The sequence below is a fragment of the Rhinoraja longicauda genome, chromosome 1, assembly GCF_053455715.1.
Source record: "Rhinoraja longicauda isolate Sanriku21f chromosome 1, sRhiLon1.1, whole genome shotgun sequence".
Classification (NCBI taxonomy): domain Eukaryota; kingdom Metazoa; phylum Chordata; class Chondrichthyes; order Rajiformes; family Arhynchobatidae; genus Rhinoraja; species Rhinoraja longicauda.
Window position 1 is genome coordinate 114,772,949 of NC_135953.1, and position 24,429 is coordinate 114,797,377.

Consider the following 24,429-nt stretch of genomic DNA (forward strand, 5'->3'; position numbering starts at 1 on the left):
AAAACTGATAATCCACTGTCCTACAATTTCGAAATCTTGATTGTTTCCCTTCTGACTATAGGCCAACTGGTTTAAACACTCTCTTTTAACTTATTAACTAGGAAATATATTCAAGCACTGTGTAGCATCTAAAAACGAATTACAAATGTGTATTGGATATTAATATTGAATTACATCCACTAGCCTGGACATTTGTAAATCTGGAATTTACCAAATCTAGAATCTACCAAAGCCCCCCCAAATTTTGATTATCAAAGTTTTGCTGTACAAAATTTCTTTAAAATTATATTTTTGACACACTTTATCCATACCCAAGTTGAAAGCATTGGTACAATTGTAGCCCACCGCCAGAGGGGAAAAATATGTATCATTGATCATAAGATAGAGTACTGGCTCAGATTCAATTGTATTGTTGCTTACTGTTTGAACTCGTGTGACAAATTCAGACTTGCTTAAACATGGAACAGTACTGCAGCATGGGGCAACAAGGGAATTGAGGAAAAAGAAAAAGCGCAGAGTTCACAGTGTGGGCTCCTTGACACAAGATGGTTCTAACACATTTAATTGTACAGTACTTGATATATGGCCTGATAAAAATGGCTGTCCCATGAACACCATCTGCTGGCACAAAAGTATAATGTAACTAAAAAACACTGTGGGTATAAACTAAATGTAAATAAAGTGTCTTGGCTATGTTATAAAGCATATAATGTATGTGGGAATAGATATATAAAGAACTGTTTGTTTCACGCACAGACATCAATCTAGTTTTCGAATGTGCTAGTGAAGTTCTTAATATAGTTCTGTACCTTATTTTTTATTCAGCTTAATTTGTGTGCAGCTGGTGTTATAGACAGTGTTTTGAGATTTAATCATGTGTGTTAAAGTGCAATGTTATCACTCACTTTGCTTTATTATAGCATTGGTTTTGGGAATGAGTATTTAAATAAATATTTGCCATTTGATGTGTGGAGGTGGTGACTGGTTTCCATTGACCAAGATTGATGCGTAGGAATCTTGAATGAAAAGATTTCAATGAAATCTTGTCTCCTTTTCTGCCATTTTGGGATACCTATCTAATTCTGACCAAACTTTAAATCTGGCAGTCTAGCTATAGGTCATTGGAGTGCTTCTGAGCAGTAGTTTTTAATAATTGTGTGAAAATTACGATAACCTAAGTAAACCAGGAATATAAGATGGGGCATAAAGTTTAATTGAGGCTTGTTCCAATAACAGAGAAATTTATTGCCTAGTCAGAATTTAAATATGAAGAAAATATTCCCATCTGGAATTTCGCATTCAACGATGTTATTTTTATTGTAACTTTTCTTTTTTGACGCATTTCATCTCCAGCACGCTATGGTACTACCAAAATTTGTTTTCAGGAAGCAAAATATAGTTTTATGACAAAAATAAAATAGTGCAGAGTGTAAAATCAAAGCACTTGATTTTACAAAGCACATGTTCCTTTGTTTAAGAGGGGACGTGGCGATAATTAGTGCCAGTGACTCTCACGTCAGTGCTTGGGAAGTTATTGGAGAGGATTCTCGCGATGGGATTTACTTGCATTTGTAAGAGAATAGTCAGCATGGCTTTGTACATGGAGGGCATGTTGACATGAATTTTAGTAAGGCATTTGATAAAGTCCCTGTTAGGCTGATCCAGAAGCTTAAGATGCCCAAGAGACGCAATGACTTAGTGGTTTGGAACCAGAACTGGCTTACCTTTAGACAGAGGGTTGCGGTGAAAGGGTATTATCCTGGCTGGAGGTCTGTGACTTATGGAGTTTCCCAGGGGTCTGTGGTGGGACCTCGTGTTTGTGTGAAATACAAATGGCTTGGACATAAATGTAGGTGAATTGGTTAGTAACTCTGCAGATGACACCAAATTTGGTAAAAAAACTTGTCAAGGTACACAGCTAAAGTTAGATCAGCTGTAGAAGTGGGTGGGAAGGGATTCATTGGTATGAACATTGTGGATCCTGTGCGATGCTGCACTGCTTTGTTCCATTTCCAATGTTTAAAGAGTAATTGGAAAGCACCTGCGGGGAAAGAAACTGTTAAGACTGATTTCTGAATGGCTGCTTTAACCATTTTTTAAATAGGGGATTTATATTCATATCTATCCTAAAATTCAGATAGAATTTATTGACTGAAACAGAACCTAATTCTTGTGTCTTTTTTTAGTATTTTTTATTTGAATGTTTTGTATGATTTCATGAATTTGTAGTGCTTAATTTCATATTAATTTGTCTAGGAAACCAGGTACCAGTTACTTCAACTCCGCCCTGCTCAGAGAGCATCCTGGATCGGCTATGCAATAGCATACCACTTACTAGAAGATTATGACATGGCTTCAAAAATTCTAGAAGAATTCAGGAAGACGCAGCAGGTATGCTATTTTCAATTTAATGAATTCATTTTGTTCTTGATGAAGAATATTAGGGCACCATAGCCTAATTCCCTAATTATGTATTAAACTGGTTATTTTGTTATTAACCTTGCAGGGCAATGATAGATTACCTTGTTACCAAGACAATATTAATTATTTCTAATTTGATTCCTGTGATTTTGCTTTGAGCTTACTTTGAAATTTTCTGTTGTAGACTGGAACATGTAAAGAAAACTAATTGAAAGGGAAAAAATAATTATACCACAATGTAGCAAAATACATCTCTCAATATTAGATTAATAGGATAAATATCTGATGCAAGTTTAATCTTATTGACAGTATTCCTTAAAACATTGGCAAACCACAGTTACTGTGGAGTTGTGGTTAGCAGCAGAATAAAATAAAATAAATTGTGTTAGTAATCGCCTAAAAAATCTTTGTAATGTCTATGACTACATTAAAATGGGGAAGAAGAGCCCTGTAAAATTCATGGAACTGAATAAAAGGGGATATCCTCTGAACCTTTTCCAAAGCGCCTCTTACCACCATGCAGAAAGGAAAACTAGGTTTGATATACTAAATGGTTTAAGTCTTGTATAGGAATAAAGTGGTGACCTTTTATGTATTGAACCGTACTATTCTCAGGTCAAATGCATTATTTGCTTTGGCTACAACTACATGATGTAAATTTTGAACATTTCAATGTCAGTATTTCCTTTATCAATGGATTTCAGAATTTTTTATGTAAAATGCAGATGGTGTTGAGAGCAACTATGTGCAATACACTGTACTTGTAAGCTAAATGCCGTTTTCTTCAGCATGTAGAGGTATATTTGTCTTTTCTTGAGAATCTTATTGCTTGCACAAATATTTAGACATGTAGTGGATCTGGACGCGACAGGAATCAGGCCAGACGCCAGGTAAGAAGTAACAATAACTTTAATACAGTATCTGAACATTCACTCACTCAGTCACCCGCATGAGTAAAACTCTAGCCCCTTCCAGCAAACCGCGTAGCCCCAGACCAGTCTGTCCCCAGGGGAATGACCCAGGGAGTGGCCTAATCCCCCCTGTCCACTCAGTGCCGAGGGGAATGACCAAGGGAGTGACCTAGCCCCCGGGCACCGCCACACATATATAGAAATTTGTGGATCTCTCACTCCAATATTGATATCTAGGTCTTAAATAAAGATTAGTCCATGGATTTGCTGATGTCTATTCTGGGTCATATAATAACTTTATTCCTGCACTATACACTGACTTTCTCCATGATAGGGCAGGCTCACATTCAATAAGATTGTCCAATCAGGTGTCTCGGGATGTCTCAATATCAAATCTGAATTTTCTGAATCAAATTCAGAAAATTCCCATGAGTTGACGAGACATTTTTCCAGAAATTAAGTCCCTAATAATTTTAGTTACTATAGAGGTTATTTATGACTGTCACGAACATCTTGCCAATAACCAGTTTCAAATTATTAGATTTGGTACCTTAGAACTGTTCTGTCTTTTGGAAATAAGTTCAAAAGAACAATCTTGGTTTGGTGTACTATCAAAGGTAGGGTAAACGAGCATGGCTCATCACTTGCCTCACCTTGACAGATGACATGGCTGGAAGCTTAATCTATTTTAGTCCAGCTGCTGGAATCTTGAGTAAGAATCAAGACTGAAGGAACTCCGCAGCATCTGTGGAGAGAATGGACAGGCAGCCTTTTGGTTCCGAAGCATCATCTGTACATTCCCTGTGCATTGCCACTTGACCCACTGAGTTCCTCTTGATTTTGTTCCATTTTAGGTCTCCTTTATCCTGTGTAAAATGACATAGAGGAATGTGTTGACCCTTAGAATTTTATCCAAGCACACACCATACTCAGTAATTGTGTGTAATCTATAGTGGTGATGAAACTTCAATATGATTCTTTGGTACCACAACCAAATTTAAATTCCATTTGAATTCTTGAGTATTTCTCAGCTGCACTTTATTCTATGGTGATCCATTGATTCCAGCCATAGCTTAAGAAGAGTTTGCTATTGTAGATGACTGCTTTATGCTTTCTTATTTTTACAGATCTTGTTTCTCTTTAACCCGTTCCTTTAATATATAACATCACTTCTGCTTGAGTTCTGCTTTGCTGGTTGGTTATCTCGTTTGTTTTTTTTAATATGTAAAAACCTTGGACTACAATTCTTATTGATAGTTTCCCTTTGGGGTTTATTTCCCTGGCTAATATAATTAATCAACTCTTTCCAACCACCTTCCTTTTTAAAATAAATTCTTACATTTAATAGCAGATGGCTGAAATTAGCAGTATTGCATGCGAAGGCCAGAATGGAAATTAGTAGATAATTTCTCTGCAAAGGGAAGTTGCAACGGTGCTGTCTTGGGGTAACAGGATTAATTCAACACTGCAGGCAATTCTATTGATTGTAGTTTGGTGGAGTAAATCATCATGGCAGTGTTGGGAGTTTTTGCTAAATTCTTGATTGTGATGGTATATTCATGGACCCTGAAACTGTTGTCTGTTTAGTTTTCTGCTTATGAAGTAAATTGTGTTTTCTTCAGATCCAGACAAAAGTATCTTTGCTCCTGAATTTGTCTCCAAATAAATACCAACAAACCTTTTGTTAATGTAATTTCTTGCTTCACCTGCACTTTACCTTTACCTTGATCCTTTGCCATTTAATAAAACTGCTTCTGCTTTATTCACCATAGAAACATAGAAAATAGGTGCAGGAGCAGGCCATTTGGCCATTCAGCCCTTCTAGCCAGCACCATTCAATATGATGATGGCTGATCATCCAAAATCAATACCCCGTTCCTGCCTTTTCCCCACATCCCTTGATTCCGTTAGCCCTAAGAGCTATATCTAACACTCTTAAACATCCAGTGAATTGGCCCCCACTGCCTTCTGTGGCAGAAAATTCCACAGATTCACAACTCTGGGTGAAAAAGTTTTTCCTCATCTCAGTCCTAAATGGCCTACCCCTTATTCTTAAACCTAAGCACAAAACCTTGTGCATATTTCCATTCACTGCTTTATCCCATCGATTTAGCTTGTATGTATAATGAGGTAAATATCCTCCTCCAAACTCAGTCCCACCTAGTTTTGTATCGTCAGCAAAAATTACCATTGATCCCTTCAATGAAATATTGATATAGATTGTAACTAGTTGTAGTACAGGACTGATCCCTGTGAAAGTCGCAGTCTGCCAATCTGAAAGACATGTCTGCTTTCGGTTTTATCAAACATTTCCAATCTATATTACCCTCTGGCACATTGTTTTGTTTCCTTGTTGACCTCATGGAATCTTATCAAATATTTTCTGAAAATCAAAGTACTTATATCTATTACGTTATACTTTGTTTGTGACATCCTTAACAAAAATAATTTATCAAATGGTATTTTTTCATAAATCCATGCTAATACTGATCAAATCTTTTTTCTCTGTTCTTTTGCATCGTTCATTGCGCAGATTTCAGTTTTTTCTGTGCTGTTGTGCTTAGGCTAATTGATCAGTCACATTTGCTCACTTCCAATCTTCATGAACACGTGCAGGATCTGCAGAATTTTGGAAGTTGATAACCAGAGGACACATTATCCCTACAGCCAATGGGAAATCTTTTGTACACATTCAGTTAGTTTCTTTCAAAACTCCACATTTATCATATCATATCATATATATACAGCCGGAAACAGGCCTTTTCGGCCCTCCAAGTCCGTGCCGCCCAGCGATCCCCGTACATTAACACTATCCTACACCCACTAGTTCCTTGATTTACCAGCTTCAGACACATTGCTTTTCGCGCAATTTTTAAATTAATATGAATGTCCCCTTGTTCCTCATTCTTTTAGACCCATGATACTTCTGTATATTTCCCAACTTTGTGTGTCTTCCATGAGGACAGCAACATGTCTGCATTTTCCTTTTATTCCTATGCATGTTCATGTAGAGACGTTTGTAAATTTGGCTAGAGTAATGAAGATGTAACCAAAATATAATAGTATTACACAGTTTTGAGTAGGTAGACGATTCAAATGTAACATTTAGTATTCTGATAAATGAATTGGATGCAGCAGATGTTAATATAAGTAATATTCATAGGGATATGAATTAACAGTATTAGTGATGCTAGGTTCTGATAATTCTACACTGGAAGGATTTTAGAGATCGAGGCATTACTAGGTTCAGTCTAATGCCCCAATAATCATGGGTACATTAAGAACATTAGGATGGATATAAGACTGTTGGAAGGACAATTTGTGTTCCAAGAATCTGATCAATAATAGCTGAGGCACACTGAGATCAGAGAGACTAGGGTGCTGGTCTTGGAGCATTGTAGTTTGTGAGAAATGTACAATCCTGTAGTGTGGAGAAGATGCTTTAGAGGTTTGAGAGACCTTCAGAATTCTTGACTCTCAGTCTTTGTTTCTTGGGTGCCACTAGATATTTTGATCATCAGTTTGTTATTGTTAGGTATTTTTGCTATAAAGCAGATTTTTCTTTTTGTATTCAAGCTACGGTGTTGAAAATCAATTGTAAGATTCTTGGATATGCATTTCTGATTTGCATTTGGATGTGGACTGCATTCTCTTGATCTCTTTAAAAAACAAAAGCAACAGCTGTTGATGCAGAGATTCCGTCGGAAAATCCAGGAAACTGCATTTAAAGAATATGTATGCAAATGTTTAACCTTGAAGCAAAAACACACATGTGATGTCCAGATCTTAAGGCTAAGGAGCGCAAAAGTAAAGATCTGGCAAAATGGGTAATATAAGTTGATGTTTTTAAAGTGCAAGGTTACATGACTGAAGGACGAATTTAAAAGAAAAAGAAGAAAACAAATTATTAACTTTTAAACAATTGAATATTGTGTATTCAGTTCTTTCAAACGTTAAACCTTCCAGCAAAGTAACAACTATTGTCATGGGGTAAAGAAAGGAATTGATTTTGTATTGTAGCTCTTAAGCAGAACTGAAATGTTCCTGTTCCAAAAATCAAAAGATTTTATGAATTCCTTTTATCTTTTTAAGGCTTCTCCTGATAAAATTGATTATGAATATAGTGAACTGCTGCTTTACCAGAACCAAGTGTTGCGGGAAGGAGGAATGTATAGAGAAGCCTTGGAACATCTTGACAATCATGAAAAGCAAATTTGTGACAAACTAGCTGTGGAGGAGTGCCAAGGTAATGCAATTATTTGTATGCTTGTAACTTTTGGAAACTCCTGATATTTCACTTTGCTATGTGCAAAACTAGACAGGGTGGACACATCGGGCACAAAGCTCTCCTGCATTGGTGTAGCACCCTCCCCTCCCCCACTCCCCCCCCTCCGGTCTCCCCCCCCTCCGGTCTCCCCCCCCTCTGCTCCCCCCCCTCTGCTCCCCCCCCTCTGCTCTCCCCCCTCTGCTCTCCCCCCTCTGCTCTCCCCCCTCTGCTCTCCCCCCTCTGCTCTCCCCCCTCTGCTCTCCCCCCTCTGCTCTCCCCCCTCTGCTCTCCCCCCTCTGCTCTCCCCCCTCTGCTCTCCCCCCTCTGCTCTCCCCCCTCTGCTCTCCCCCCTCTGCTCTCCCCCCTCTGCTCTCCCCCCTCTGCTCTCCCCCCTCTGCTCTCCCCCCTCTGCTCTCCCCCCTCTGCTCTCCCCCCTCTGCTCTCCCCCCTCTGCTCTCCCCCCTCTGCTCTCCCCCCTCTGCTCTCCCCCCTCTGCTCTCCCCCCTCTGCTCTCCCCCCTCTGCTCTCCCCCCTCTGCTCTCCCCCCTCTGCTCTCCCCCCTCTGCTCTCCCCCCTCTGCTCTCCCCCCTCTGCTCTCCCCCCTCTGCTCTCCCCCCTCTGCTCTCCCCCCTCTGCTCTCCCCCCTCTGCTCTCCCCCCTCTGCTCTCCCCCCTCTGCTCTCCCCCCTCTGCTCTCCCCCCTCTGCTCTCCCCCCTCTGCTCTCCCCCCTCTGCTCTCCCCCCTCTGCTCTCCCCCCTCTGCTCTCCCCCCTCTGCTCTCCCCCCTCTGCTCTCCCCCTCTGCTCTCCCCCCTCTGCTCTCCCCCCTCTGCTCTCCCCCCTCTGCTCTCCCCCCTCTGCTCTCCCCCCTCTGCTCTCCCCCCTCTGCTCTCCCCCCTCTGCTCTCCCCCCTCTGCTCTCCCCCCCTCTGCTCTCCCCCCCTCTGCTCTCCCCCCCTCTGCTCTCCCCCCCTCTGCTCTCCCCCCCTCTGCTCTCCCCCCCTCTGCTCTCCCCCCCTCTGCTCTCCCCCCCTCTGCTCTCCCCCCCTCTGCTCTCCCCCCCTCTGCTCTCCCCCCCTCTGCTCTCCCCCCCTCTGCTCTCCCCCCCTCTGCTCTCCCCCCCTCTGCTCTCCCCCCCTCTGCTCTCCCCCCCTCTGCTCTCCCCCCCTCTGCTCTCCCCCCCTCTGCTCTCCCCCCCTCTGCTCTCCCCCCCTCTGCTCTCCCCCCCTCTGCTCTCCCCCCCTCTGCTCTCCCCCCCTCTGCTCTCCCCCCCTCTGCTCTCCCCCCCTCTGCTCTCCCCCCCTCTGCTCTCCCCCCCTCTGCTCTCCCCCCCTCTGCTCTCCCCCCCTCTGCTCTCCCCCCCTCTGCTCTCCCCCCCTCTGCTCTCCCCCCCTCTGCTCTCCCCCCCTCTGCTCTCCCCCCTCTGCTCTCCCCCCTCTGCTCTCCCCCCCTCTGCTCTCCCCCCCTCTGCTCTCCCCCCTCTGCTCTCCCCCCTCTGCTCTCCCCCCTCTGCTCTCCCCCCTCTGCTCTCCCCCCTCTGCTCTCCCCCCTCTGCTCTCCCCCTCTGCTCTCCCCCCTCTGCTCTCCCCCCCTCTGCTCTCCCCCCCTCTGCTCTCCCCCCCTCTGCTCTCCCCCCCTCTGCTCTCCCCCCCTCTGCTCTCCCCCCCTCTGCTCTCCCCCCCTCTGCTCTCCCCCCCTCTGCTCTCCCCCCCTCTGCTCTCCCCCCCTCTGCTCTCCCCCCCTCTGCTCTCCCCCCCTCTGCTCTCCCCCCCTCTGCTCTCCCCCCCTCTGCTCTCCCCCCCTCTGCTCTCCCCCCCTCTGCTCTCCCCCCCTCTGCTCTCCCCCCCTCTGCTCTCCCCCCCTCTGCTCTCCCCCCCTCTGCTCTCCCCCCCTCTGCTCTCCCCCCCTCTGCTCTCCCCCCCTCTGCTCTCCCCCCCTCTGCTCTCCCCCCCTCTGCTCTCCCCCCCTCTGCTCTCCCCCCCTCTGCTCTCCCCCCCTCTGCTCTCCCCCCCTCTGCTCTCCCCCCCTCTGCTCTCCCCCCCTCTGCTCTCCCCCCCTCTGCTCTCCCCCCCTCTGCTCTCCCCCCCTCTGCTCTCCCCCCCTCTGCTCTCCCCCCCTCTGCTCTCCCCCCCTCTGCTCTCCCCCCCTCTGCTCTCCCCCCCTCTGCTCTCCCCCCCTCTGCTCTCCCCCCTCTGCTCTCCCCCCCTCTGCTCTCCCCCCCTCTGCTCTCCCCCCCTCTGCTCTCCCCCCTCTGCTCTCCCCCCCTCTGCTCTCCCCCCCTCTGCTCTCCCCCCCTCTGCTCTCCCCCCCTCTGCTCTCCCCCCCTCTGCTCTCCCCCCCTCTGCTCTCCCCCCCTCTGCTCTCCCCCCCTCTGCTCTCCCCCCCTCTGCTCTCCCCCCCTCTGCTCTCCCCCCCTCTGCTCTCCCCCCCTCTGCTCTCCCCCCCTCTGCTCTCCCCCCCTCTGCTCTCCCCCCCTCTGCTCTCCCCCCCTCTGCTCTCCCCCCCTCTGCTCTCCCCCCCTCTGCTCTCCCCCCTCTGCTCTCCCCCCCTCTGCTCTCCCCCCCTCTGCTCTCCCCCCCTCTGCTCTCCCCCCTCTGCTCTCCCCCCCTCTGCTCTCCCCCCCTCTGCTCTCCCCCCCTCTGCTCTCCCCCCCTCTGCTCTCCCCCCCTCTGCTCTCCCCCCCTCTGCTCTCCCCCCCTCTGCTCTCCCCCCCTCTGCTCTCCCCCCCTCTGCTCTCCCCCCCTCTGCTCTCCCCCCCTCTGCTCTCCCCCCCTCTGCTCTCCCCCCCTCTGCTCTCCCCCCCTCTGCTCTCCCCCCCTCTGCTCTCCCCCCCTCTGCTCTCCCCCCTCTGCTCTCCCCCCCTCTGCTCTCCCCCCCTCTGCTCTCCCCCCCTCTGCTCTCCCCCCCTCTGCTCTCCCCCCCTCTGCTCTCCCCCCCTCTGCTCTCCCCCCCTCTGCTCTCCCCCCCTCTGCTCTCCCCCCCTCTGCTCTCCCCCCCTCTGCTCTCCCCCCCTCTGCTCTCCCCCCCTCTGCTCTCCCCCCCTCTGCTCTCCCCCCCTCTGCTCTCCCCCCCTCTGCTCTCCCCCCCTCTGCTCTCCCCCCCTCTGCTCTCCCCCCCTCTGCTCTCCCCCCCTCTGCTCTCCCCCCCTCTGCTCTCCCCCCCTCTGCTCTCCCCCCCTCTGCTCTCCCCCCCTCTGCTCTCCCCCCCTCTGCTCTCCCCCCCTCTGCTCTCCCCCCCTCTGCTCTCCCCCCCTCTGCTCTCCCCCCCTCTGCTCTCCCCCCCTCTGCTCTCCCCCCCTCTGCTCTCCCCCCTCTGCTCTCCCCCCCTCTGCTCTCCCCCCCTCTGCTCTCCCCCCCTCTGCTCTCCCCCCCTCTGCTCTCCCCCCCTCTGCTCTCCCCCCCTCTGCTCTCCCCCCCTCTGCTCTCCCCCCCTCTGCTCTCCCCCCCTCTGCTCTCCCCCCCTCTGCTCTCCCCCCCTCTGCTCTCCCCCCCTCTGCTCTCCCCCCCTCTGCTCTCCCCCCCTCTGCTCTCCCCCCCTCTGCTCTCCCCCCCTCTGCTCTCCCCCCCTCTGCTCTCCCCCCCTCTGCTCTCCCCCCCTCTGCTCTCCCCCCCTCTGCTCTCCCCCCCTCTGCTCTCCCCCCCTCTGCTCTCCCCCCCTCTGCTCTCCCCCCCTCTGCTCTCCCCCCCTCTGCTCTCCCCCCCTCTGCTCTCCCCCCCTCTGCTCTCCCCCCCTCTGCTCTCCCCCCCTCTGCTCTCCCCCCCTCTGCTCTCCCCCCCTCTGCTCTCCCCCCCTCTGCTCTCCCCCCCTCTGCTCTCCCCCCCTCTGCTCTCCCCCCCTCTGCTCTCCCCCCCTCTGCTCTCCCCCCCTCTGCTCTCCCCCCCTCTGCTCTCCCCCCCTCTGCTCTCCCCCCCTCTGCTCTCCCCCCCTCTGCTCTCCCCCCCTCTGCTCTCCCCCCTCTGCTCTCCCCCCTCTGCTCTCCCCCCTCTGCTCTCCCCCCCTCTGCTCTCCCCCCCTCTGCTCTCCCCCCCTCTGCTCTCCCCCCCTCTGCTCTCCCCCCCTCTGCTCTCCCCCCCTCTGCTCTCCCCCCCCTCTGCTCTCCCCCCCTCTGCTCTCCCCCCCCTCTGCTCTCCCCCCCTCTGCTCTCCCCCCCCTCTGCTCTCCCCCCCTCTGCTCTCCCCCCCTCTGCTCTCCCCCCCTCTGCTCTCCCCCTCTGCTCTCCCCCCTCTGCTCTCCCCCCTCTGCTCTCCCCCCTCTGCTCTCCCCCCTCTGCTCTCCCCCTCTGCTCTCCCCCCTCTGCTCTCCCCCCTCTGCTCTCCCCCCTCTGCTCTCCCCCTCTGCTCTCCCCCTCTGCTCTCCCCCCTCTGCTCTCCCCCCTCTGCTCTCCCCCCTCTGCTCTCCCCCCCTGCTCTCCCCCCCCTGCTCTCCCCCCTCTGCTCTCCCCCCCTCTGCTCTCCCCCCCTCTGCTCTCCCCCCCTCTGCTCTCCCCCCCTCTGCTCTCCCCCCTCTGCTCTCCCCCCCTCTGCTCTCCCCCCCTCTGCTCTCCCCCCCTCTGCTCTCCCCCCCTCTGCTCTCCCCCCCTCTGCTCTCCCCCCCTCTGCTCTCCCCCCCTCTGCTCTCCCCCCTCTGCTCTCCCCCCCTCTGCTCTCCCCCCCCTCTGCTCTCCCCCCCTCTGCTCTCCCCCCCTGCTCTCCCCCCCTGCTCTCCCCCCCTCCGCTCTCCCCCCCTCCGCTCTCCCCCCCCTCCGCTCTCCCCCCCCTCCGCTCTCCCCCCCCTCCCCCCCTCTCCCTCCCCCCCTCCCGCCTCCCCCCCTCCGCTCTCCCCCCTCCGCCTCCCCCCCCTCCGCTCTCCCCCCCTCCGCTCTCCCCCCCTCCGCTCTCCCCCCCTCCGCTCTCCCCCCTCCGCTCTCCCCCCTCCGCTCCCCCCCCTCCGCTCCCCCCCCACCGCTCTCCCCCCCTCCGCTCTCCCCCCCTCCGCTCTCCCCCCCTCCGCTCTCCCCCCCTCCGCTCTCCCCCCCTCCGCTCTCCCCCCCTCCCGCTCTCCCCTCCCCTCCGCTCTCCCCTCCCCTCCGCTCTCCCCTCCCCTCCGCTCTCCCCCTCCCCTCCGCTCTCCCCTCCCCTCCGCTCTCCCCTCCCCTCCGCTCTCCCCTCCCCTCCGCTCTCCCCTCCCCTCCGCTCTCTCCCCCCCTCCGCTCCTTCCCCTCCCCCTTCCCCTCTAGGAGACCGAGGGGAACGATCAGTCGACGACGACCATCTCCCTCCTGGTCGGAGTCACCCCCGGGGCCGGGTGTGGGAAAGGGGAGAGGGAACCACTGACCCCGGCCCCGGGCGGCCTGCCAGGGGCTATCTTCCTTTGCCTTCTCTCGTGCCACGCTCCTCCGGGCGGGGGGGGGGACGACGACACACAATTAAAGTAATGCGTGTCCCGTTGTGACGTCACATGCTAAGGACCTTTAAGTAATCGGTTAAGGGTAATTTTTCAACTTTAAAATCTCTAACCTTAAAAATATAAGACCACTTTAAATGAAACTTTTCATTAACAGTCACCAGGACAATGGTGATTAAGGTGGTGCTAAAATTGTGGCGCTCTCGTTTACGTTTTGATGTAGATTTGGGTGCAAATCTCTCCCCGGGCCTGCCAACCCTCCGTCCAAACCTGTCCTGTGGCCAGCAGCAGGACAGCTCTCCTCAACCCCCCCTCTCATTGGCCGTCACTCACATCACTCATGCGGGTCCCACCCCCATCCGAGCGGCAACACTCCCCCAAATGCGCACTTGCGAATGCGACAGCCATCTTACGTAAGTATTAAAGTTTAAAAAGTGATTTTTAAATCTCCTGCGGGCCCGGCAACCCTCCGTGCAAACCTCCTGCAGGTGCGGCAACCCACATTGGGTGCAAGCCTCTCCTGTGGGCCCGGCAACGCTCCCCCAACTGACAATCCGTGGATCCGGTGGCGGCCGGGGAGTGTCCCCCGGGGCTATGGGCGGGTGAGGGTCAACAGGAAAGGGGAGTGGGAGCCACTCACCTCGGCCCAGGGCTGGCATCATGTCTGCCAGAGCGAGCTGTGGAGCCGTTGGGTGGAAACCTCTCCTGTGGCGGGAGCTTGGCGGCGATGGCCATCTACTTTGACCCTGTTGCCACCGAATTGCACGACGGGAGGAAGGTCAGGCACGGTGCACGCCGAGACGGGTGCCGGTCTTCCCGGCCGGGCATGGGGGGGGGAGTGCATTTCTTAAAGTTTCAGCTCGATGGCTCAGCACCCCCCCCCCCCCCCCCCATTGACAGCCACTCCCGTCACTCGGGCGGCTTCCATTGTGACGTCGAACGCGGCTGACTTCCAGGGACATTTTTTTTTTTAATCAAAAAATATTTTATTCCAGAAATAAACATTTACAAAACATTTTCTTTTCAAAACTCCATCCGACATTCCCGGAGATTGTACATTCCATACAGGTACAGAATCCCTTCTCTTATTTGGAAGGGCGTCTCCACCACACCCTGCCCCCCATGTGCAGCAGTGGAAGGACCCTAGACTGTGGTCCTCCCCACAGACCCTTGGCGTTGGCTGTACCAAGCTTCAGTGCGTCCCTCAGCACGTACACCTGCAGTTTGCAGCGGGCTCGTCAGCAACATTCCCCGATGGTCAGCTCGTTCCGCTGGGAGGTCAACAAAGTTCGGGCAGACCAAAGAGCGTCTTTCACCGAGTTCATGACCTTCCAGCAGCACTTGATGTCAGTCTTTGAATGCGTCCCTGGGAACAGTCCGTAGATCAGAGTCCTCTGTGACGGAGCTGCTCGGAATAAATTGTGACAGGGACCCCTGCTAACCTCTCCAGACTCTCTTGGCAAATCCACACACTGAAGAGGTGGGCAACCGTCTCCTCTCCATAGCAGCCCTCCCGAGGGCAGCGTGCACTGGTAGTGAGGCTCCGGCGGTGCAGGAAGGATCTGACTGGGAGTGCTTCCCTCACCACCAGCCAAGCCAGGTCTTGGTGCTTGTTGGTGAGTTCTGGCGATGAGGTATTTTGCCAGACAAGCTGGGCAGTCTGCTCGGAACCACGCCACAGGATCCATGGAGTCATTTCTCTGCAGTGCCTGCAGGACGTTCGTTGCTGACCACTGCCCGATGGACTTGTCAAAGGTGTTGGTCCGGAAGAACCTTTCCACGAGCGACAGATGGTGCGGCAATGTCCAGCTGCATGGTATCTGCACCAGTTGCACGTTGCATGGTATCTGCGCCAGGCCCATCCTTCGCAACACCGGGGACTGGTAGAACCTCAGCAGGTAGTGACACTTGGCCCAGGTGCCTTGGCTCTACGCTCCATAGGGTCAAAGTGTGGAGAAGACGCGGAGAACGCTATGCTGATTGCTGCACCGATAGAGTAACATCTTTTGGTGGAGGCAGTGTGATGGTGTCGGGCGGCATCTCCCTCAGTGGAAAAACGAGGCTTGTCATCATTGGAGGCAATCTCAATGCAGAGAGATATCGAGATGAGATTCTGCAACCAGTGGCAATCCCATATCTCCACAGTCTGGGACCGAACTCTATCCTCCAAGATGACAATGCTCGCCCCCACAGAGCAGGGTTTCTCAGAGACTACCTCCAGAATTTGGGAGTGGAGAGGATGGAATGGCCTGCCAGCAGTCCTGACCTCAACCCCATTGAACACTTGTGGTATCAGCTTGGGCGTGCTGTTCGTGCCAGAGTGACCAACACAACCACGTTGGCTGACTTGCGACAAATGCTGGTTGAAGAATGGGATGCCATCCCACAACAGTGTGTGACCAGGCTGGTGACCAGCATGAGGAGGAGGTGCCAGGCTGTTGTGGCTGTGTATGGTTCTTCCACACGCTACTGAGGCTCCTGTTTATTAAATGAATAAATTGTTAAATTGCCAATATGTCTTGTTTCTTCAGACTTCAATCATCCAATCCACCAAACAACACCGAACAAGAGTCAATGGCAGAATAAGCTGTTTGGCATTGGCAGAGAAGATTTGGCAGATTTTTCATGGGCGCAACCCACATACTCAGCTCTGCTGCTCATCCCACAAATGCATGTTCCTTACAAATGTGGCACCATTTAAAAGGGAAATAAACAGGCTTTCCAACGGTATAAGATTTATTGCCAAGAAGCATTGTTACAACAAAGAAATAATCTACCAAACACAAATTTCCTTACTTTTTGTGCTATGTTTAGATAGATAGATAGAAACATTTAGCTTTTTTTTGTGAAATCTCAATTCTATGTATGATTAGAATAGAAGTCTCTTCCTGATTTTATGAATGGTTTTTGTTTGTTAAATGACAACTACTTTTTCTGTTTTCTTAAATGGTTAGAATATAATAGTGCACATTATATATAATTTTCTTAAAATGATGCATATTGGTCTTTTAACACCTTGGTCCCTCTCCTAAAGTAAAACACACTGAACACGGTGATTAACATATTTTATTCCAAATTATTATGTGCTGTACAAATGGTAATAATATTATAACACTAAGGATGTAAAATATGATGTGGTTTGAAAATAGGAGAGCTGATGTTAAAACTGAACAGATTAAAAGAGGCTGCAGAAGTGTACAGGCGATTGTTGGAGAGAAATCCTGAAAACTGGGCCTATTATGAAGGATTAGAAAAGGCTCTGAGACCTGGTGAGTGATGGTTGAAAGCTTGGATGAATTGTTTGCTGCAGCTTTTTTCACGGTATGGGATTTTAGCTACAATGGGTTATATTTTAATACTCCCAATATTTTAATGTTCCCAATGTTGAGGGAGTCCAGAACCAGGGGCCACAGTCTAAGAATAAAGAGGAGACCATTTAAAACTGAGATGAGAAAGAACTTTTTCACCCAGAGGGATGTGAATTTGTGTAATTCTCTGTCACAGAAGGCAGTAGAGGCCAATTCACTGGATGAATTTAAAAAAACAGTTAGATAGAGCTCTAGGGGCTAGCGGAATCAAGGGATATGGGGAGAAGGCAGGCACAGGTTACTGATTGTGGATGATCAGCCATGATCACAATGAATGTGGTGCTGGCTCGAAGGGCCAAATGGCCTCCTCCTGCACCTATTTTCTATGTTTCTATTACATGATCCCTCAGAACTGCTTAGCAATGATATTCAACATACTCATCTTGAGGAATTATACTATGGATTTTAATTGTCTGTCCCCCACACAGCACGTTTGGGGTCTTGACTGGGATAAGGTGCTAACGGGTGATGAGGATCTTCTTGGACAGGAGAAGGAAAGAGAAAGGAAACCTGGGTTTGAAATGAGAGATGATACAAGATTGATTTTCATTAATTAGTCTTGATGTAATTTCATAAAGTTTATATGAACAAATTTCTGGCATATAACATAGTTCAAAATCTGACCAGATTTCGTATTTTGTAGGACTGGGCTGGGAAGAATATAGAACACACAAAAATGTAAATTATACATTCTGAAAATAGTAATTTGATACTTTACAAAGCAAAGGTATGATTGAAAATGCTTGCCATTTTTCGGTGCTCTCCAAGCTGCAATGACAAGATTTGGTGGTAGTAACAGACGTTCATTTTTTGAAAACCAACAAATTATACAAAAGTTAGTGCAGGTATGAATGAAGTTTTTTTTTAGAGATGTGGTTGGGGACTGGATTAAAAGTAACCCAAGAATATCTCTCTATATTTTCTCCTTAAAATAACCGTAGAATATTTTTGAGAAATTAGGTTAGGAAGGAAGATTGACTGGATATTAGTAGCAAAGCTCAGTGGTTTGATTATTTGCTCTGGGAACTGAATGGTTGATCGTGTAAAATGCTCTGGCAAGAAGAGTTTGCTTCTTTCCAATTTTGCACTATCTTTTTAAGATATGAGTATGATTCAACCTGAAGTGAAGGGAAAATATATTAGAATTGGGCTTGATGTGGTTCTTGGCCATTGTCAACACATGTATACTTAAGTAAATTAATTGTCAGTGATCAAGGACAAGACCGTTGCTGTTGCGTTTCCTTCTATTCTCATTTCTGAAAGTAGGAGAGCTGAATCCAAAATACAGTAAGGTAACTTACTCCCTGTTGTGATACCAGTTAACTCACTGAGGAATTATGTCATCATAACTGTGTGGCTTACTTATCAAAGTGTAACTAAGGCGATGAAAACCAAGTTTTTAAAAAACGGTATGTATTTTTGCTCTGTGGAATTTATTTAACCTTTTTGAAAAATAATATCTGTTTTTAGTCAATGTAGAAGAGCGACTCGGTGTCTATGAAAATGCTTGGACAAAGTATCCTAAAGGGCTAGTACCTAGAAGGCTACCTCTTAACTTTTTATCTGGTGAGTGAATTCATTTTTTCAATTTCTCTTCTGTATGTGATCGGGGCCTTGAACTGTCATAACTAAAAGATATTAACATCTAGAAAATAATTTTGTTTATTAAAATAATGATCTGCTTATTTGACTGTGTAAGGGCTCAGTTGCACTGGAAAGATTTGCTAGAAATATTCAGCAAATCAGGCAATGTGATACATAACTAAAGTTAACAGTTGGGAATTTACGATCTGCAGTGCAGTAACTGTTCTGGCAGCTGGCATGGAGGAAAGCTTCCCCTTAAGATGAGCAGAGGTATGCTTATTGCTGGCTAAGCGGTCTCTGGCTATCTGAAGCCGCAAATGACATTCATTAATTCACATAGCGAAGTGGAAAAGAGAGTCTACATTTAAATAATGCAGTATTTAGCAAGTATTAAGTTGCATTAGTATCATTAATGGTTGGAAATAGAATCCTGCAAAAAAAAGAGGTATTATGTATGTACAAATAATTGTTAACATTCTCCAAAGTGGGTGCAGTGGTTATTTCAACAGGTTTTTGTGTGCAAAAGCTCACTTTAGTCAGCTAATAAACACTCTAATTTCAAGGTTACGTGCAATGGCAAAACCTTTGCATTGCATATTGATCATTGATTATTTGTTGACAAATAAACTTAAGAATGAATATTGGACTAGTTTTCCAAGCATCAATGTAATACGATGAAGTGGCTAGTGAAAAAATGGGGACTTCGAGGAACAGATTTAAATGTAATTCCATCAGCAAAATGTTGCAGCATTTCTGAATTGGCCAAGCATTGTTAATTGGGATAGTGGACCTCAAGGAATAGTAATTTACTGTTTCTTCCAAGTAATATTGTCATCAAGGTTAAATTAAAAATTACACAGTGCGGGAGAGGTTTTTAAGCTTTTGTAAAAAATATATAATGCAGTATATCTTACGATCTCAATGAAATCTTCCCATTCTAATCGGGTCATTCTTTTAATTTACACTTGCTCCAAAATATAAATGTTATTCCTTCCAGGGTCTAATTTTATTAGCAGTTCTATAAAGTCTTGAACATCCCTTGCAAAATGAACAGTAATGTGTTGTTTACCCTCCGCTGTCCCAAACTAAAGTAGGTTTTATTATTTTCTCTCTACCCAGATGATAATTGATCTAATGAATGTTCCTGGCATATTCAGTTCTCAATTGCAAAGTATTTTGTGTACTTGCAGTTGATACTCTGCCTCTAGCTAAATAGGTGTTGGTGATATCCTTCCAGATTTAGTTCTATCTCCTGACCTTATTTGCCAAAAAAGATTTTTAATGTGCAGTAGAGTCATTGCGATACATTATGGAGAAGCGTCCTTCGGTCCAACTCACCTACACCGGCCAACATGGCCCATATACACTAGTCCTGCCTGCTGGCATTTGGCCCAACTCCCTCTAAACCTGTGCTATCCATGCACCTGTATAAATGTTTCTTAAATGTTACGATAACCCCTGCCTCAACTGGTAGCTCTGGCAGCTCGTTCCATACACCCACCACCTTTTGTGTGAAAACGTTACCCCTCATATTCCTATTAAATCTTTTCCCCTTCACCTTAAATCTATGTCCTCTGGTCCTTGATTCCCCTACTCCGGGCAAGAGACTGTGCATCTACCCGATCTATTCCACTCATGATTTTATACACCTTTATAAGATCAACCCTCATCCTCCTATGCTCAAAGGAATAGACTCCCAGCCTACTCAATCTTTTCGTATAGCTCAGACCCTCGTGTCCTGGCAACATCCTCATCAATCTTCTGTGTACCCTTTCCAGCTTGACAACATCTTTCCTGTAAACCCTCGTTATTATGGATCTCTTTATGCCTGATTTTGGTTATAGAGGACGGAGCATCCTCACAGTAATCAGTCACCTATGTCTCTTTAAAGAACGCACACAGGCTGTTTGTTACTGTGGGAGGCCAGAAATGCCTCAATCAACACTTGTGAAATGATGCAGGAACACAAAGTGCTGGAGTAACTCAGCTGATCAGGCAGCATCTGTGGAGAGCATGGATAGGTGACGTTCGGATTGAGACCCACTGCTGGATTGCACTGCCCACCCGACCACCATTAGGCCGAGACACGGAGTGGCGCAGGGAGACACTGCCAACGTTCGCCGCCTCCCTGGTCTCACTGTGGCTGGGGTTATCGGAGCTGCCACTTCCAGACCAGCCCGACCGACTTTAACCACCTGGTCAGGCTGCCGACGCCACCCCCTCCCTGGCTGCTTCCACGCCAAACCTATTGACCTTCGCCACCAGTCTGGGCTGCTGATGGCGGCCCGCACCATCTACTCGACTGCTTCCAGGCTAAACCTATGACTGCCACTGCTGGCCCACACAGCTTCCTCGGCCGCTCCAGGCTACGCCTACCAGCACCTCGGCTCACTCTTACCTGCACCCCGGCTGCCTGCGGACTGCGACCAATGACTCTGCTGATCCTTGCCACTCCCGGCTGCCAGTGGGCCGGGGCCGTCAACTCACCTGGATTCCAAGCCCAGTTTTTACACCGAGAGTCTGAAGAAGGGTCTCAACCTGAAATATCACCTATCTCATGTTCTCCAGACATGCTGTCTGTCCTGCTGAGTTACTCCTGCACTTTGTGTCCTTTGTTATTCTTTGTTCCTGCCACTTGTTCAATGATACTATTTGGTAATCCCTTACTCTGTTATAAGGACAATTGGTAATAAAAGACACTGTTTCTAACACCTGTCTCTTATAATGAGGGTTTACTGTATTGTTTAACATAAAAGTGCGTGTGAGCACCTTTACAGTATTTCCTCTATTATTATTTGTGGAGCAGTATTGTGCCAATACAAACAAATAATTCCACTTTGCTCTTCAATCTGACATCTTATGAAAGACATAATAAAGATATTCTTTAATTTCATAAACTTCCTGAGACTACCGTGAGTGGGTTCATGGTATTATGGAATAGACTCCCCGGTGGTCTTGTCTCTCCAAGGCATTTTTAGAATAGTTTTGCTTGCCCTATAATTTTAAACCATTGGTTATATCTGCTTCATTTCTCTTTCTGTCAGGTGAAAAATTCAGAGAAGTTTTGGACAAGTATTTAAGGATTAATTTCAGCAAAGGTTGTCCTCCTGTGTTTACGACCCTAAAATCTTTGTATTGTGATAAGGAGAAGGTAAGAATTCCTTCATGTTAATATCAGAGCATTATTTTTTTTGTTTGAGTAAAACATTAAATGTGTTTTTTTCTGTGTGTAGGTGTCAATACTAGAAGAATTAGTAGTTGGATATGAAACCTCTTTGAAAAGTTGCAACTTGTTCAACCCTAATGGTAAGTCTAATATTTTGTATGCATAATGTATGCTTTGAACCTTTCCAAAACTATGCCATCATCTCCATCCAACAGCATGTGGCTCTTTTCATCAGTAACCTCAAAGTCAGATTTTAATTGCACCACATATCCTGAAACATATTTTTGTGAAGTCATGTATGTTGTTGTCATGTCCTTGGTACAATCAACTAGGGTACTCATCTTTATTTTTCTAAAGATTTCCAAAGAGTAATAAATTAATTTCCATCCAGTTTCTCGTCATTGGCTCATCGCAAATTGTTTTTGTTTAAGTGTATGAACATTGAAATCTGATGTCATTAGGATAAATTTCTGGATTCTTAGTTTGCTAAATATTTCCACATTTATTTGGCAACTTAACCATCAAATATTCCTGGGTCAGATGTAACGTAAACTAAATGCAAGTTAACACTTTGGTGCATCCATATGAGATATAATTTGTTTTGACAACTACCACTGTTAATTGTTTTAGAACTTCTAAAGCAAACTACTAAGATATTTGTATTTATTTAAATAGAACATGTTTAATGTAAGGATGTAGCCCAATCTCAGAGGAGTAAATTATAGGTGCAGTTTGGCAAGAGGCAAAACTGACGGATCTTCATTGCTGGATTTCATTAATTAAAATAGTACATTCAACCAGCATAGTTTGTGATTAAGTCTCCCGTTTCAGTTATCATAAATTGAAAGTAGATTTCACAAATGACAATGTTAAAAATACAGGAACTTTTATGTGATCAACATGAAGCAAGTTTAGAGTTATTCTAATTTTAAACAACTGTTACCTGGAGAAATACAAATTAAGCATCCTGTAAGTGAGTAGCAGTAGCATTCTTTCCAATATATTTATGCAAGACAAAGCTAAATGAAAGCCTTGTACCGAGTTTAATTAAAAGCTTGCATGGGTGATCAGGAAATGTGTAGGATGGAACTGCAGATGCTGGTTTAAACCGAAGATACAAAACCTTGGAGTAACAGCGGACAGGCAGAATCCCTGGAGAGAAGGAATGGGGGGACATTTCGGGTCGAGAACCTTCTTCAATCATAGATGAGGCCCTCACTAGGGTCTCCCGAGATAGCCCGCAACCCCAGTCGCAACAAGGACTGAGTCCCCCTAGTCCTCACCTTTCACCCCATCAGCCGTCGCATACAGCACATAATCCTCCCAACATTTTCACCATCTCTAACAGGATCCCAACACTAGCTGCATCTTCCTATCTCCACCCCTTTCTGCAGAGACCGTTCCCTACGAAACTCTCTGGTTAACATCCCTTCCCACCCAAACCATACCCTCCCCAGGTACTTTCCCCTGCAACTGCAGGAGATGCAACACCTGTCCCTATACTTCCTCCCTCGACTCTCCAAGGACCCCAACAGTCTTTTCAGGTGAGGCAGAGGTTCACTTGCACTTCCTTCAACCTCATCGACTGTATCCAGGTGTGGACTCCTATATATCGGTGAGACCAAGTGCAGGCTCGGCGATCGTTTCGCTGAACACCTCCGCTCAGTCCGCCTAAACCTACCTGATTTCCCCGTTGCTAAACACTTTTAACTCCCCATTCCATTCCCACACTGACCTTTCTGTCCTGGGCCTTCTCCATTGTCAGAGTGAGGCCCAGCATAAATTAGAGGAACAGCATCTCGTATTTGCTTGGGCAGCTTATAGCCCAGCGGTATGAATATTAACTTTTCTAACTTCAAGTAGCCCTTGCTTTCCCTCTCTCTCCATCCCTCCCAATCCCAGTTCTCCCATCCATCTGACTGTCCCTGATTACATTTTATCTCTGCTTTGTTGTTACCTTCTCCGAGCTAACAATGATCTTTTCTACATTTTCCTTGATCACCCACCTTGATGTCTCGTTCTCACACCTTACACTACCTTATCTCTGCATCTCCCGCTCCCCTGACTCTCAGTCTGAAGAAGGGCCTCGACCCGAAACGTCACCCATTCCTTCTCTCCAGAGATGCTGCCTGTCCCGCTGAGTCCAGCATTTTGTGTCTATCTTTGGCTGATCAAGAAAGCCAGTTTATAGAATTCCTGAGAAAGTGACGTTCATTAAAAATAGGGTGGGTAACGGTAACTGAAATGGGAGAAGTTACTGTGTGCAGTGGGATTCTGTAAGGCCCCAAACCAACTCAGTTGTTTTTTGTGAAATTTTAAATGGAAGAATCACAATCATTCTATATGCAAACAGGTTTTATGATCCACCAAGTCTGTAGCAACCATCCTGCATCCCATCATTAATCCAACACTTTTTATTCTCCTTGTATTCTCATCTACTTCCTCCAGATTCTACCATGCAGCTACATACAAGGGCCAAAATTAGTGGCCAATTAACCAACCAATTTACATGTTTCTGGATGTGGGAGGAACCCCAGACCACTGCAGTGAGTAGAGATGGCACTGCAGATCATGATTAAACCCTGGACACAATGCACCACCATGGTGTGGTCTTAAATATAGGTTTCACAATTACAAGGTCTGTAGTGACACCAAAACTGGCAGCTCAAATGTTTAGTGAGGAACAAAGGTGCCAGGCTACAGGAAGATATACATAGATTGTCTGGGCAGATCCAGATAATTTGACACAATCCAGCCCGTTCTACCACACCCTTCCCTACCAAATAACTCCACTCGCATTTCATGCTGCCGCAGGAAAGCAGCCAGCATAATTAAGGACCCTTTTATAAGCTAAACATTTCCTCTTCTCCCCTCCACCATAACACAGGAAATACAAAAGCTTGAAAGCACATTCCATCAAATTCAGGAATAGCTTCTTCCCTGCCATTATCAAACTACCGAAAGGTCCCCTAATTAACCAAGGGCGTAGTCCTGATCTCCCAACCTACCTCATTGCAGCCTTTGCACTTAAAAAAAAAATCTGCACAGTCTCTGTGACTAATGCTATAACAGAGTAACACCATATTCGTCACTCTAGTATTTTTCCATTTCACGATTTGCTGTTTTTGCATGATTATGGTCCGATTTCCTAGTAGTACTGTTTGTTAATTTATTGTATAGTATATTGTGTGTTATTCTGTTAATGGGCCTGTAAAACTGCAGCAAGTAAGAATTTCATTATTTTATTGCCGGCACATATGACAATTAAACATTCTCGATTTTTGAGATATGTACTTGTGTAATGGCTTGATTGCACTTGTGACTTGTTAGATT

General features: G+C 47.6%; 2 protein-coding genes across 2 annotated transcripts in view; one reads left to right on the forward strand and one right to left on the reverse strand.

Annotated features, from left to right (window-relative positions):
• The window catches only part of ndufc1 (NADH:ubiquinone oxidoreductase subunit C1), a 442,230-nt gene that overhangs the window by 52,031 nt on the left and 365,770 nt on the right, over window positions 1–24,429 (reverse strand). The window lies entirely within an intron of this gene.
• Window positions 1–24,429, forward strand: part of naa15a (N-alpha-acetyltransferase 15, NatA auxiliary subunit a) — a 63,889-nt gene that overhangs the window by 18,362 nt on the left and 21,098 nt on the right. Inside the window, exons 5-10 of the mRNA XM_078404721.1 lie at window positions 2,257–2,391; window positions 7,425–7,578; window positions 16,128–16,247; window positions 17,817–17,912; window positions 20,975–21,081; window positions 21,164–21,236. Coding sequence (XP_078260847.1) covers window positions 2,257–2,391; window positions 7,425–7,578; window positions 16,128–16,247; window positions 17,817–17,912; window positions 20,975–21,081; window positions 21,164–21,236 — 685 coding nt within the window. The remainder of the gene's footprint in view (window positions 1–2,256; window positions 2,392–7,424; window positions 7,579–16,127; window positions 16,248–17,816; window positions 17,913–20,974; window positions 21,082–21,163; window positions 21,237–24,429) is intronic.